This window comes from Haliotis rubra, unplaced genomic scaffold (assembly GCF_003918875.1).
Source record: "Haliotis rubra isolate DU_JTF1 unplaced genomic scaffold, ASM391887v1 Scf256, whole genome shotgun sequence".
In the NCBI taxonomy this organism is placed as follows: Eukaryota; Metazoa; Mollusca; class Gastropoda; order Lepetellida; family Haliotidae; genus Haliotis; species Haliotis rubra.
In genome coordinates, this window is record NW_025766625.1 from 1,254,727 (window position 1) to 1,270,790 (window position 16,064).

Sequence of the window (16,064 nt, forward strand, 5' to 3'; positions counted from 1 at the left end):
CCTAACAGTTTCACAAAATAATCTTATTTCATACATGTAATTTCTGAAATACTAAAGATAAAGTGACATTTCTGATATTGATAAATACATGTTTCTAACTTTCCCCATTAAAAGTAGATAACAAGGATGTCATTCCTGGAATAGACTGTCCGGAAATAAAAAAAACAACATCCTCAATAGTACACTGAAATAATAATATAACGATGCTAATCAAAACGACGAGGGTTGTGATAATAATGGTGATAAAGAAAACCATGTGCATATACTATTCACACTTTGCTAGGATCAAATCATGGATTCAATAGAAAACTATTATGTGGTGTCAAATTTGGTTTAAATACCTAAGCTTATTGTGAGCATGGATCTTAGGTTTCAGTATGTCACAGCATCTTGTGGATCGCATATCTGCTATTGACAGGTGTTGTTTATTTTTCAATGACTCTTTCCATGATTTGCAAAATGGTTGATTGATGCCATGAAAACCATGTTCATGGTTACTCATGTATGAAGTGCATAAGGTTCAAATTGTATATCAAATTATATACCTACGTTTAAGTAAAGTTGTGATTTTTTTAATTCTTAGCAAAGTGTGAGTAGTATATTTATATCCAACGCCCAAAAGTGTGCTCAAAGTGCTACCGCATTACCCCGGTCAATCATTCACTTTTATTCTCGGCTCCCATTGTGACTACAGCCCAAATTGTATGCATTATTATTGACATGCTATTATGACTGCACGAGTTGTCTATAGTCCGTTTCAGGTACTGCGTCCATTGACAGTCGTTACACACTTGATGAATACCAGCCACATTACGATCTCATCCTACCAGGTACCCAGGTACTGCTGGGAAAACAGACATCTTTCCAATAAGGACACTTGTCATTGCTTTTAATAATTTATACATATTGTTGTCTTCGCGGGTTCGCATTTAACACAGAATAGTATGTCGTCGCAGATTATATCAGTAGAGCACAAATATATTAGTAACAAGTAAGACTGTCACCATTATGGTAGATAGTACGGTATCAGTTCGGGTAACCGTTCAGAACTCCAATAAGTTTGAACAATATTCAGTTTGAAAGAAAGCATTGTGTAGATTTCCGTTTATATGATAAACAATGACTTTATAGCATAGCAGCAGCTGTCTAACTTTCGATAATAGATTTGATACAACTACGATTGACCTTTAAAAGCTAGAGTTGATCTTCAGGTCACTACTTGCCACACATTTTGCTCTGTAGTTGCAAAGAACTTTTAAGTGTATTGTGTGACACACTGGTACTGTCTGTTAACATCCGTAATTCTACAATCCACGTTGTATAGTAGAAACAGAAAACGTTTAGCGTATAAAACAAGGAAACATGGGGTAGTTTTACCGAGACGGATTCCTGCATTGGAATACAAAATCACAAAATATTCATTGAATATCTCAGACCACATAGACCTGTGCGTTACGTCATTACGGAAGATGATATTGCTGACTGTCTGATATTTTGTCCCTGTGCACGTGTTTGTGTATTACAGAGACAACAACCGAAGGCTATTATTGCGCTACATGGTGACATATGTAAATGGAATTGAGAGCTCAGAACTACAATGGTAGAGCATCAAAACTTTTATTGGGTATGAATAGAATGGCTAATGAGCGAGACCCATCTGAACTTATATACTCACCATCAAAAGTTTAGACTCACTAGTGTACATGTAGCCACTTACTTCAGTCAACTTTTCTAGACTAGATTTTGCAAAATAATTCATACTGTCTAAAGGTACTGTTTATACTTGAACTGGTGTATTGTAAAACAAATTCGTAACGTTGAAACGATTATTGTCATGCGTTCAATAAATTATGAAACTCGGTAAAAAATGGCGAATTCTCATCAAAACTGTATACCAAAACGCAGTTGTTCACCATCCTCGATAATCTCCAGGGTATACGTTACGATCACTCTCCACTATACCCTGGATGCATCCACGGCTTGGCCCGATAATTATATTACCTCCCTTTGCTGGCTCCGCATTTTCACAGTAGCCAATCAGCTGAGCCGCCGTTACAGCCGAGCTTGCCAGTGTCAACAAAGATAGCGGTCGCAGTCGCGAAGGTTTGTTAGCAGTGCCACTCAGATATTTGGGGAAATCATACTGACAAATTGACAGATCTGAAACTTTAAAAAACATATATGAAAGAACTCCTTCTACCTCTTTCAGAGTACCTCTGCATCAATTGTGTTGCTAAGTTTAAACGGTTAGATAATTTAAGAAGCGAAAGTGAGGTGTGATTGGTTCGCTCAACTTCCCAGCGTAGACACCAAGGGAGGTAATAAAATGCATCCAAGGTATAGTGGAGAGTGATCGTAACGTATACCCTGGAGATTATCGAGGATGTTGTTCACATGCTCGATAATTGCACATGCTTTTCAGCAATTTGATGCATGATCCTCGTGCAATTCAGCAATTCATAAGGTTTGCAGTGGAGAAATGCATCTTCATATTATGCCATAAATGGGGGGTCAATGAATTGTACATGACATGCAGGGGGTGGGGTGGGGGTGGGGTCACTTACTTTGAACATATTTTTAGGATTGCGTAAAAATCATCATCACTCCCCACCCTCCCAGCCATAAATTATGTACGGTCTCTAACGGCATTCTATTAGTCACATTCCGTGATTAAAACTCGCAATAAACACATAGAAAACGTACTCGTATTTCAGCCTATTATGGAAGCCCCGACAGTTAATGTGGAGAGGCGGGTATCACGTGACATGACGTCATAAGTACCTATTGCCGGTGACTTCCTCTTTGTTGCTTCCTCTGAATTATCGCACTGAAAAAAATAGGATCCAGGGCCCCGTTCCGAAAAGCGATCGTAGCGCTAAGATGATCGTAACTCCCATACTTTAACATAGACTTACGACAGTCGTAGCGCTAAGATGATCGTAGCTCCCATACTTTAACATAGACTTACGACTGTCGTAGCGCTAAGATGATCGTAACTCCCATACTTTAACATAGACTTACGACTGTCGTAGCGCTAAGATGATCGTAACTCCCATACTTTGACATAGACTTACGACAGTCGTAGCGCTAAGATGATCGTAGCTCCCATACTTTAACATAGACTTACGACTGTCGTAGCGCTAAGATGATCGTAACTCCCATACTTTAACATAGACTTACGACTGTCGTAGCGCTAAGATGATCGTAACTCCCATACTTTGACATAGACTTACGACTGTCGTAGCGCTAACATGATCGTAACTCCCATACTTTGACATAGACTTACGACTGTCGTAGTGCTGCAATCGCTTTTATCAAGTCTCCATACAAGATCGCAGCCTGGTCGAGCAGAAATAATTTAGTTAAGCGGCGCAGATAATTTATGCCCGGAAAAATAGTGAATTATAAAATACTACTCAGGACAATGTTTATTTCCCTAGTTTTAACGTATGTAAATAGTTATAGTGCTCGGTCATAACCTTAGAATGACTTCATGTCAGTCAATGAGAATACAAAATAACTTTCACGGCACACACTACTCACAAATATAGCGCGAGTCTGAGTTTAGAGGAATCTTGAAATGGGACATGGTATTTGTGCATCGTCTGAAGCAAATGCTGTCTGAAATTTACATAGAAAAGTAGAAGTGCAGCACAGGACTTTCTCATTGAAGATATCTCTGTACACACTGTACTTTCTGGATACCGATTGTGCTCCACTTCTGCCTGATCGGTTACTTTTATGCAAATCAGAATTTCTGATTTACGATGTCAAACCAAGGTTATTTGGCCAAGAAGTTTAACGTAAACTTCGGCTAGAGCTATCGATGGTCTCATAACCACCAAACAGTCAATTCTCGTCCTCTGATTAACCCTTCTGAATTAGAAATGAATGAGATCAGTGAGGCACTCTCATTTACTTTAAATTCAGATCTGTGCATAAAGATTCAGCGACCAAAGACATCTGTACAATACTCTTTGATGAAAGTACTGTACTGATGACCGTTCGTGTCAATCGTATCCCACCTTATCCTGAAGATATCTTTTCACAACATCTGATTCTGTTTCCTTAAATTCCCATGCCAATAACCTAATCTGGAGGAATTTGCTAATTAAATGGTGATGTTAACATTCCAAATCCGTGACCAGTAAGAATTCCCATGTTACGTGACTGTTCCTGATATTACGGCTTTCATCTCAAGGATCTTGTTTATCTCCTTGATCCTTGTCACTGGACTAATTTCAAAGCTGTTCATTCCCTGAAATCTCACACTTTTGACTCGGCTAATCTCTACAAAAGCAATTAAATATCTTTTCCACTTTTTTTCAGTGTAATTGTTATTTTTAGTAAGAAATTGCCTTGTCCCAGAAATTACCATTGAACCAAATTTTGTTCCATTTTCCTTGCATTGGCTTTTCTCCGTACCCACTTTGTTTGACCTTCTCCCTGCCTACATGACTTCAAAGTTATTGCGTCACATATGACTTCTTTCCTGGAGTCTCTCTTGGAGGTCGACATCACGAAAGACCTCAATGACACCTACCTTCAATTATCAAATGAGATATATTTGAAGTTTTGCTGTAATGGCATTTTATATGCATAACAACTTCCTATATTTCGTGACTGCGACGTTTTGATACAGAATCTTGCCAACGGTATATGCATACTTTCAGTGCTATTGTTAACTGTTTGACTTTTTTGTAGCTGTTGCTGACTTAATCGCAGACGTTGAACACTGACATGCTATAAATGTACTATGGGGATTAGGTCTGGAGACCTTGAGGGCGATGACAGTATTTGGATGTTGAGGTTTTCTGAAAAAGGCTGTTGCCTGTCGTGCTGTGAGAGGTCATGTTTTGTCGTGTTTAAATATGACGTTTGCTCGTTGAATGATGGGAAGGACGACGACGTCTGTAAAACACGACTTCTTTCGTCTGTACGTCTCCGTTGTCCTTGACACCACTGACGTCGCGACCGACGATGATGATCTGTCGTCTGGTTGCATATCTACTGTCGGCCATTGGCGTTGTTGCCTTGAGCTTCTGCCAGCGGTGGCATGTTTTCACTTTTCCCTGTCTGTACAGTTGGGATGACAGACAGTCAAATGAAAAAGCATCGTTTTCATAGCCCAACAGTTCATGTTGCACGATCATTCCATGTTGGTGTGTTTCCCCCACTTTATTTTTGGCCGTACTTTACGTGCAGACATGAACATATCATATATGGTATTCATTGCATGTGAATATCATCAAAACACTGTCAGATAGTTCCAATGTGTCCATCTGTGCGTTTCTTTTTCTAGGAACACATACTGCCCGTGCCACACAGTATACCTCGTTGTTTACTGACAAGATGCACTACTCAGATTATGTGAAGCAGTTAATTTGTAAGGTGTATAATTTCTTTCAATGTCAGGCAGTAAGAGGGTAACCATTTATCACATTGATAAATACTTGAAACGATCCTCTAAAGCTCTTGGTATGTTTAATAACAATCTGAAAAAATACAATGTCTGTCTTCTGGACTGTAACAATCAGGCCAACCAGGTTGGGAACATATCAAAACCAAGTCATATCAAATCTATGTCGGGTGTATAGACAATTCAAGACGAATTCAGTCAAACATGCAATTATTAAACAACCTTCAGAAAAGATGTCAGTTAGACTCTTGACGATATAACTAAAACTGAACATGCACATCATGCCTGGATTAATAATCCCTGGCTTCCATTTCTCCATCCACCTTACCAGTTTCACAGGTACTTATATAGCTGTCTGTTTCCTAGTTCTCCATTTACCTGATGAAGGAATAACAATTTATTCCGAAACGTCGTGTTCCTCAATATAAAGAAGTTGACATCCATAAACTCTCGCCTTTGTGTATATCACTTCTAAATGCCGTTCAAAGTCTCTATATGATTTTATTGTCACACAGTATAAGCTGTGACAACTTTTGCATACATTTGGATACAGATATAGAAAGATAGTTGCTGGTATTGGGCTGTACATCTGACATCGTTCGTCTCCGAAATCATTGTCAGGTATGCGGACGGTGCAACAGATGAATACGACCTTTCCTTCAAGGGCAACAAAACTATAACTTTATGAAACCATCAATCTAACAAACCTGAGCCTGTGTACATTTTTGATAAGTATATCAATGGGCAAGTTCACGTCGTCTCACGACTTTCCCCTTACCACTGCAACCTGAACCCAGTAACGTTGGTGACGTTGGACGATTGTACACCACGATGGGGGACGATGAAACACTAATAAATGTATCCCTTGGTCAGGTATCAGTGTACACATGGCAGCGTTGCGTTACAAAAGTTGGTGAGATGGGCTAGGATGGACTGTTGTTGAGACTTTTAGCAGTGATACAGGTAATTCCGACGACGAGGGTTGTGACGTGAGCGGGTAAAAGTATCATGAGATGACCCCCTCTTATGATGTCAGCCCGTGTACAGGTGTAGCACGTGCGTGTTTGCGTTGCTCCTCCTATAGTCCTAAGTCCCCTTGTTCACATACATGTACACAGTAATAACTGACCCGTGAAGGTACGTGTTGGAATTGATCTCTAGTAACCCATGCTTGTCGTAAGAGGCGACTCACGGGATCGGGTGGTCAGGCTCGCTGACTTGGCTGATGCATGTCATTGTATCCCAATTGTGTTGATCGATGATCACTGGATTGTATGGTCCAGACGCGATTATTTACAGACCGCCGCCATATTCCTTCAATATTGCTGAGTGCAGCGTAATTGGCATGGGAATTCACATAATCAGAGGATTTGTTAGATGATGCCTTAACAGTGGTTATAGACTGACTGACTAAGTTTGGTTTTACGCCGCTTTTAGCAATATTCCAGCAACATCACGGCGGGGGACACCAGAAATGGGCTTCACACACTGTGCTCATGTGGGGATTCGAACCCGGGTCTTCGGCGTGACGAGCCAACGCTTTAAACATTAGACTACCCCACCGCCCCCAGTGGTTATAGAATCATGGACGATTATACTCTCAAAACCATCTGCAAACACAACAACCACAGGAGAAAGTATCCTTAGTGCATCCCTTTTAGAATGTTTTCACGCTTCGAAATCTGTGTTTAAGTGAAGCACAAACCACTGCTCATGTTCTAACCAACCTGTTTAGATGTTTAGTTATCAAAACAAGCTTAAACGCTTGTACAATTACCATACAGCACCTTCATATACGAACACATACATTCTCTCGTGATGGCTGTCATAAATCCAAAAGCTAACGAACAGTTTGAATTGGAGTCTGATTTTCAGGTTTCTGCTGAGGTCAGCCATACGAATTCCTTTTTCACCCAAACCAAACAATTTCCTAACATACCGCAAATGTAATCAAAGTAAACGGGTTCATACACATGGTGTCATAAGCTGCAATCATTCGAACTCGTGAATACGCAAAAAGGGAATAAACACACCGTAATCCAACCGATTGTTAAATGATTTATTGAAGTTAGGATATAACAAACAAACCAAAATTCTTACAAGATAATTTAGCAATACTGACTTAAGACGATAAACGTGAGCAAAGTCGGAAACCACTACACAGAAACTGCAACAAGTATTAAGGGTAAAAGGAAGCAACTTCGTAGCAATACGAGTCGTCTACAGAAACGTTCACACAAGCTGGAAGTAATTATAGCAATTTATCAGTTTTACTACTCGGTTAAATAAATCAGTGCACTCATGAATGTCCAGTATTAGCCTCAGTTAGACATCGTGAGTGAGGCACATGCTGTGTTCATGTTAACATCGTTAACCGGACAAAATCTCCCCGGACAAAATCTCCGTTTACAAGGAGGGAGGGGGATAATGTCCGGGGTGTTTTATGTTTCTTTTGTTTTTGTTTTGTTTTTTGTTGTCTTCATTTTGTTGTTTTGGTTGTTTGTTTTGTTGTTGTTGTTGTTTTTGTGTATGTTTTTTTGTTTGTTTTTGTCTTCTTCTTTTTTTGGGTGGGGGTGGGGGTGGTGTTGTCCGAGAGCATTTTGTCCTGGGATTCGTTAACATCACCGCATCACTTCATGAAAGTCGACATGAGTGTGTTGTTGTGCACTACTACTGCAACAGTAATGTCTTCATTGTGACTGCAATCTACAGATCAACCGGAAATCGTGTTTTTACAAAGTATTCCTATTACCTCTAGGTTAGGAAATTATACATTGATATGGATATATATTATGTACACTATATAGTTTGTTTTATGAGCAAATCATATCATTATCATTCATGGTAACGACGACACTGTTTCATGACAAATACCGGGTATGCGCATCATGAAATCAGGCCGATAATGGGTCACGCAGTATTAGTGACGATGTGTATTTTGTCTACTGAATTTTCATGACTAACCTCTGTCATGTGAATGCAGACAGTTACCCGGATGTGCAGATTTGGCAGCATTCTGGAACTGTTGAGCACAAGACACAGATCACCAAGGGGACACAGATGATGAAGACGATGCTTACCCGGAGCAGATTTATGTTGCTTTTGGTTACAGTTCACAAACAGATATTCAGAAGTTGGCAATATATTTCTCCCGAGAAGCCATATGAACACGAACAGTTCCCCGGATGTGTTGTCTGCAGATTGGGCAACGTTCTAGAGCTGGTGAGCACTCGGCACAGGCTACCAGGTGTCCGCAAGGGAGGAACACGATGTTGGCGGGGTCCTCCAGGCATATCTTACATGCACTTGACTCTTTTAATTGCTGTGTCTCTTCTACTGTAGCCTTCAAGTCTTCCTTGCTCTTGCCTGAGAACAACATATATCAAAACACAATAGATGACATACTGGAACACCATGTGGTCATTTCTCGGAATATCCAGGAGGCAACTGAACGTGTTGTGGAAAGCCATCCCTGGTGATTACATAAAATGTATGGTCAAATATACAGATTCTGGTTAATGAGGAGGACTTTCTATTTTACATTTTAAACTTCTATGTTTCTTTACTTTGACAATGTCTTTTCGTGTCAAGGTTATATTCTGCATCTATATTGTACGTGTATCGGTTCTATATCTAGATTAAACAGATATATAATCAATATCAGTCACTGATACATATTACTTCAGTCTGTACAATTTGAATCAGACTAAGTCTAATTATATCATACCATTACCTTTGTCTTGAGACTTGTTCTTTATCTTATCAATTTTCTCAGGCCTTTGTCTTTCAGTAGGCATACTAAGAACAGCTGCACCCATAAGTCTGTCTCCAACGTTTCTCCCATCGTTATTGTCACCCAAAGAGGATGTTGTATTTCCAGAAGAGGGGACACCTGGCTGTGGTGAGTCATTGTCGTTGTAGAAAACGTTTGTCAAAGAGCTTGTTCTTCGTCCAGTTACAATAAATTCTTTTTTCGGTGGGTTTGATGTCAAGGAATCTTTATCTTCTTCTTCCTTTTTCGTGACCAGTGAGGAACCTGTTAAGCCTGCTCCTGCACTTGTATTATCTGAAGAAGTGTTTTCGTCCTCTGGAATTCTCTGTAGTGCCTGTCTTCTTTGGGGATCTAGGGATTTCCGTCTTTCTTCTTCATTGTCCAACATTGTCTCTGTGATTCTTGATACCTCTTGCGTTGTGTCAAATAAACAACTGTCAATGTTAGAATGAGCTCTTTCTGGAACTTCTCTCTCCATGGGTAGGTCAGCTTCTGTTTGTTCTGACACTTCTCCATCTGTCACAAGGATCGTCTCAAGGAGCATATCTAGAGTCAGTGATGATTTTCCTGGAAAGCATTGTGTTATATTCAATAACTGGAACACAATATCTCCTTTAAAATGTGTTAGTATTCAAGAACAAGGAGACTCACCTGCAGGGTTCACAGTTGCCCTAGCAGCAGCTTCAACTTTGTCCCAGCTGAAGCCCATCTCCACTGCCTGTTCACACACTGCCTTCCTTATAGTGCCTGTTCATAAAAGACTTCAATAAGTACATATCTTAACTCAGTCTTAGTCGAGAACCAAGTTTTGCAATGATCAATCGGGGCAGCATTAAGCCAAGTTTGCCATATTTATTCTAGGCCTATCATGTCATTAAGACCAGAGTAAATCATGAAGGTAGCAGATAGACCAGTGCAGACAGATCCTTCACAGGAAGAACAGCTACCCTAGTGTTTTACAGTTTTATTACGAAGCGTTCAGACATATTAAGTACATCTTCCTTTTATCTTTGGCATTCTTTTGACATCTAAAATCATAGACGAGATCCTTCTTGAATTCATACATACATACCTATGCACATGGATATTTTAACATAAGTATTTTGGGCAAGGAACCGTGAGTTAAAATGCCCTTGAGAAGCCACCATGTCAAACTCTTTGGAGGTCTTTCATAAGGAACCACTATATTTAGCATGTCGATGTGGTAAGCGTTGAAGTTATTTGTTGAGATCTTCATTGAACACCAAGGTACTTTGTAAATATTTGCATCAGTTCAACGAACATGATCATGTGATTACGGCCATACCTTCTCCTTCTTCGTTCCGGTTTATGTTGTTACTTGAAGGTACCTGTTGGTTTCGGTCAGTCTAGAAAATATCAGCAAACTCAAACATATAAAACAAATGCTACTAACATTTTGACCAACAATTAGCGACGTGAATCATGTTCAGGCTATTACATACTAACAATGTTGCTTGGATTACTACAACAGGTATAAAGTTTGCATATAGCTAATAACTAGAAGTTACTTACTTTTGATGTCGCTTGAAGGAACGTCCAAGTGCTGCTAATGTCTGCACTATGAAGCGTTTTCCCCTCACAGCTTCTACATAAGCACAAGACGATCTCCAGCGGATATGTTCAGTCCAAGGGTCATCTCCTTCCTCCCATGTCCTGAGACCAACACCACAGACAAAACAACGCACACAGTCAGCGTAACCTGCAAGACACAACAACGTCTATATAGTCAATCAAATATTATTATACATCCACCAGAAACCGTTGCCATTTGCAAATTAAATGCAAAGGTATCTTTGAACTGCATAGATTTTTCATAGGCTTCTGGTGCTGAAAGGTATCTAGCATTATCAACAAACTTGGTATCAAGTAAACAGTGATATTATTTTCTGGGCAATTTTAGTCATCAGTTGATGCTATCATTTGTTTTTATTGATGTGTATACAGGCTGTTGTAATTGAACTGGAAACATATACTGCACAATGGCATGAAATAACTGTCAACATACCAGCGCCAGAAAGTGTAGATCGATGACATAGTTTATACTCATTAAATGCAAAATGGGCCCAATAAGAATGTGTATACATCTACTCTTCATCCTTACTGTTCCCTTTAAATTTGTCCATTGAGACTTCATATAATTTAACCATTTTGTGGAACCTTACACGTAGCTCAAAGAAATGTGAAAACTTAGGGTTGTTAATTTCAGTACCAGTGTGAAAAATCACGTTCATATGACATCGACGAAAATAGAGTAATATTACCGGCATAGAAAAATCCTGCTCTGACGAGTTCTTCGGGTCTTTGGCTATGCCCTTCAGGCCACAGCTTGAAGGATTCAAGACGGCTAGCAGTCGAGCTGTAATGAGGATGGACTGACCCGTCGAAGCTTAACACAGGTGCCGCTTCATCATTGTCTCTTGCTGAAAGTGCAGAGTGTTGAGTAGGAAATGGCCGTGGTACCTGATATGCATCTGTACAATTTCTGGTAGTGCCTGTTGCACCTTGAACGTCATCCTGACCCGCATTTCCTAACGGTTCTGATTCTTGTGTGCTTTGATGTGTTCTGTCAGTTGAAGGTTGAGATGACTTTAGAAGTTGAATAGGAACATTCTTGACATCTGTGCTATTTAAATGTTTACATGTTGGTGAACGATGAGTGTGAACTACAAAAGGGTTATCACCTCGTTCCCAGTTTCTGTGTGTTAAACCACAACTGAAACATTTGGTTTCATCACCAGTTTTCGTGGCATAAAAGCCTGCCGCTGCCAGACGTAGATATGAAACATTCATGTTCACTCCGTGAAAAGACCTCAATCGCAACCCTTCATGCCTCATCTCTTCTTCTTCTGTCACTCTGTCTCCTGAAGCTCTTTCTGCAAAATAATCTCTGTGTGTAATGAATGGTAGAGCAAACTCAAGGACTTTCCACACTTTGTCGAGTATACTCTCATAAGCCAAAACCATTTCAGACGGCATTGGTTGACTAGACTGACAAACATCCAAATCAAAAAACTTTTGCAAAATATGGCGAAGTTCATGTCTCCTTCCATCAATGTTTCCGTATTGACGGAGAAGGTATTTTTTCGCAGTGTGTTTTCCTAGCGGCTTATGGCCAGTTTGCTTCTTTTCGAAATGTACTGAATTTATTTCAGTTAAACTTATGTGATAATCCGCCTGTATCAAATAAGATGACAAGCACATAGGTATGAAAGCTAGTTGGTAATTCGATTTCAAAGCGCTTCGTAAGTACTCTTCGAAACGCCTCCGCGTGGAATCACTAAGTCCATTCCGTTCTTCAGCCAAGGCATTATATGTCCCTTTGTTGTCATGTTTCTGTGAGTATGTACTACTCTCTTGTCCCCCACTTGTTGATGCTGCATCGTGTTCAATGTCTTCACTCGTGTCATCCACAAAACTTGCTTTCCTTTCGTTTATCATGTTTGTCTTGAAAATAAAGGGGCACTTTTTTTGACAGAGTAAATGAATAGAAAGGGGAGCATCAACCTGTGATATAATATACCAACAAGGCGTTTGTATTTTATCTTCACTTTGCTCAGATAGTGAGTTCACCCTTGATTTTCTTTCATTCCGTATTTCCGAGGCGATGATATCTTTTCCCATGACGCGGGATGATTTACATTCATCTGGTCGCACTGTTTTCACCAACTGCTGTAAAAAGGAAGAACGTGTTATATCAAACAACATTCAACTCAGTTTCCTTCAGACCCATGAAATGAAATAGCACATAACTAAGCGAAAATGAAAACCGAACAACGTCACGGCAAGGTCACGGGGCTATGAATCAAGAAAAAGTAATATACGTAACACGATACGTATCACTTTAAATGCATTGGTTGTCATGTGAAAGTGTGAGAGTCAAATACAATGGCAGCCCCAATAACTAAAATACCTTCATATGCTGTTCCATACTCCAACATGCTCAATGCGCATGAACAGAGATGTAACAGAGACATAAATGCAATATACATGTAATTGCCATCATGCCGTGTATGTACTCACTCAAATACATAGACAGGATCGACAAGATATATAGTCCACGATCATTCGGGCAAGAATTATTCTTGTTTTTCTCAGTGGCCTAGCCTATTACTAGTGGTTAAAGCGCTCGCTCGTCAAGCCAAAAAACCCGGGTTCGATTCCCAACATGGGTACAATGTGTGAAGCCCATTCCTTGTGTCCCCCGCAGCGATATTGCTGGAATATTGCTAAAAGCGGCGTAAAGCCAAACTCACTCACTCTAAGCTGGGTTTGTTTAATTTATAGCTGATTATCCCAGATGTGTAAATTGATGCTCATGATGTTAATCACTGGATTGTCAAGTCAACTATTGTTTTACGCCACATCAGCACTTCTCTAGCTATTCGCAGCGAGTAGCAGTTACTAAGACGCCCATCAGAGAACACTCGTAAAGGAATGAGCATATAAAATATATACTCGTGGAAATGTAAAAGGACAACATGTAAGTACAAGTGTTCCTTTGTTTATTTCCAGAATTTCACCCACACTACAATACAAAGCATGCGAAGAAGCCTGGAAAAGAGTGCAGAAACACTTGCACTTTCTTGTGTTCCCCTTATTCGTTTCCATGAGTATATGTCATACATCACAAAGTGGAAGAATATTTTGTCTAAAGTGTTTTTGTCATAAAGTTGAATTTTGTTAAAAAATGATAAAATCGTATGGCAATGAGTTTGAATATAAGGATATGAGTCCAAGTGAAACTGTACCATCATTTGTAACCACAATAGCTGATACTTTCTCCCCTGCTTTAGAGACATCGATGAGACCAACAATTCAAAATGAGGGAATGCAGGTCAGAGAAAGGGGTTAAAATGACGGTTCAGTAACGCGGGAGAGAGGCATTACGTTCATCGTATGATCGTAGCTATGTCAACAAAGAATAGAGACATGAACACTGGTATAATCGATGAAAGGTTTCACCGCCACTGGTCTATCCGTTTATAGGAAGACGGTGACAACGTGAAAGGTTTCACCGCCACTGGTCTATCCGTTTAAAGGAAGACGGTGACAACGTGAAAGGTTTCACCGCCACTGGTCTATCCGTTTATAGGAAGACGATGACAACGTGAAAGGTTTCACCGCCACTGGTCTATCCGTTATAGGAAGACGGTGACAACGTGAAAGGTTTCACCGCCACTGGTCTATCCGTTTATAGGAAGACGATGACAACGTGAAAGGTTTCACCGTCACTGGTCTATCCGTTTGAAGGAAGACGGTGACAACGTGAAAGGTTTCACCGCCACTGGTCTATCCGTTTAAGGAAGACGGTGACAACGTGAAAGGTTTCACCGCCACTGGTCTATCCGTTTAAAGGAAGACGATGACAACGTGAAAGGTTTCACCGCCACTGGTCTATCCGTTTAAAGGAAGACGATAACAACGTGAAAGGTTTCACCGCCACTGCTTTATCCGTTTAAAGGAAGACGATGACAACGTGAAAGGTTTCACCGCCACTGGTCTATCCGTTTAAAGGAAGACGATGACAACGTGAAAGGTTTCACCGCCACTGGTCTATCCGTTTAAAGGAAGACGATGACAACGTGAAAGGCTTCACCGCCACTGCTCTATCCGTTTAAAGGAAGACGATGACAACGCGAAAGGTTTCACCGCCACTTGTCTATCCGCTTTAAAGGAAGACGATGACAACGTGAAAGGCTTCACGCCACTGGTCTATCCGCTTAAAGGAAGACGATGACAACGTGAAAGGTTTCACCGCCACTGGTCTATCCGCTTAAAGGAAGACGATGACAACGAAAGGTTTCACCGTCACTGGTCTATCCGCTTAAAGGAAGACGATGACAACGTGAAAGGTTTCACCGTAACTGGTCTATCCGTTTAAAGGAAGACGATGACAACGTGAAAGGCTTCACCGCCACTGCTCTATCCGTTTAAAGGTAGACGATGACAACGTGAAAGGTTTCACCGCCACTGGTCTATCCGTTTATAGGAAGACGGTGACAACGTGAAAGGTTTCACCGCCACTGGTCTATCCGTTTATAGGAAGACGGTGACAACGTGAAAGGTTTCACCGCCACTGGTCTATCCGTTTAAAGGAAGACGATGACAACGTGAAAGGCTTCACCGCCACTGCTCTATCCGTTTATAGGAAGACGATGACAACGTGAAAGGCTTCACCGCCACTGCTCTATCCGTTTGAAGGAAGAAGAAGACGGGTTGCTTACAGTGGATGGACGATAGCAAAGATGTTTATTATGATTATAACACATTAAATTCTCTTCACGCTCTTCAGCTATATATTTCATCTCATGTACATGTACATGTTTCCCTATCTTTAACGTAAGCCTTCAACAAACGCCGTCAAATTTCACTTTCTAAATAAATAATTGTAACACTTTAATGCACCGAGTTCATTAAGTAATATAAGCACAACGCCATATTTTATTTTACTACATACAACAGAGCAAGGTGATAAGTGAACGAACGATAAAACATTGTGCTAATGTAACGTGTGAAAGCTGGGAGATAACGACAGAAATAGCTGGCTTACTTAACATGTGTGGTGACATGACAAGAGTTCCAAGAGCCTCACGCTGTTTGATATACCATAGCATGATTATAATTTATTGCTTAGTAGTGTCACAACCCAATTCCTAAGGTGGGTAGGTGTCTTAACTTGAAGTAGACATTTGTTATTACAGTGAAAATCTATTGATGTTTGGGGGCTGACTGTGCATGTTGTTTTAAGGGATTAACTGTCTGGGTTATACTAAATTCTGAACTACCTAACGAAATAGGTGACATGAACTCACCCCGTTTTCACGGTAAAAAACTGGCAAGTTTACATAGAGT

At 40.3% G+C, this 16,064-nt stretch overlaps 1 protein-coding gene across 1 annotated transcript; it reads right to left on the minus strand.

Moving 5' to 3' along the window:
• Positions 1 to 7,464: 7,464 nt before the first annotated feature.
• LOC124279765 (E3 ubiquitin-protein ligase cblA-like) lies at positions 7,465 to 10,796 on the minus strand. The gene is made up of 5 exons (XM_046715640.1): positions 10,725 to 10,796; positions 10,498 to 10,558; positions 9,843 to 9,938; positions 9,153 to 9,758; positions 7,465 to 8,785 (listed from the first exon to the last, which is right to left on the minus strand). Exons 3-5 carry the CDS (start codon positions 9,898 to 9,900, stop codon positions 8,547 to 8,549), a joined length of 903 nt encoding a protein of 300 aa, XP_046571596.1. The 5' UTR covers positions 9,901 to 9,938; positions 10,498 to 10,558; positions 10,725 to 10,796; the 3' UTR covers positions 7,465 to 8,546.
• Positions 10,797 to 16,064: the final 5,268 nt, after the last annotated feature.

What these genes read in the sequence shown, in the direction of transcription:
- LOC124279765 (XM_046715640.1), bottom strand. Translation starts at nt 9,900, where the DNA reads ATGGGCTTCAGCTGGGACAAAGTTGAAGCTGCTGCTAGGGCAACTGTG. An exon ending in GGCAACTGTGAACCCTGCAG is followed by an intron (nt 9,759 to 9,842) that starts GTGAGTCTCCTT and finishes AATGCTTTCCAG; the next exon opens with GAAAATCATCACTGACTCTA. An exon ending in GAACAAGTCTCAAGACAAAG is followed by an intron (nt 8,786 to 9,152) that starts GTAATGGTATGA and finishes TGTTGTTCTCAG; the next exon opens with GCAAGAGCAAGGAAGACTTG.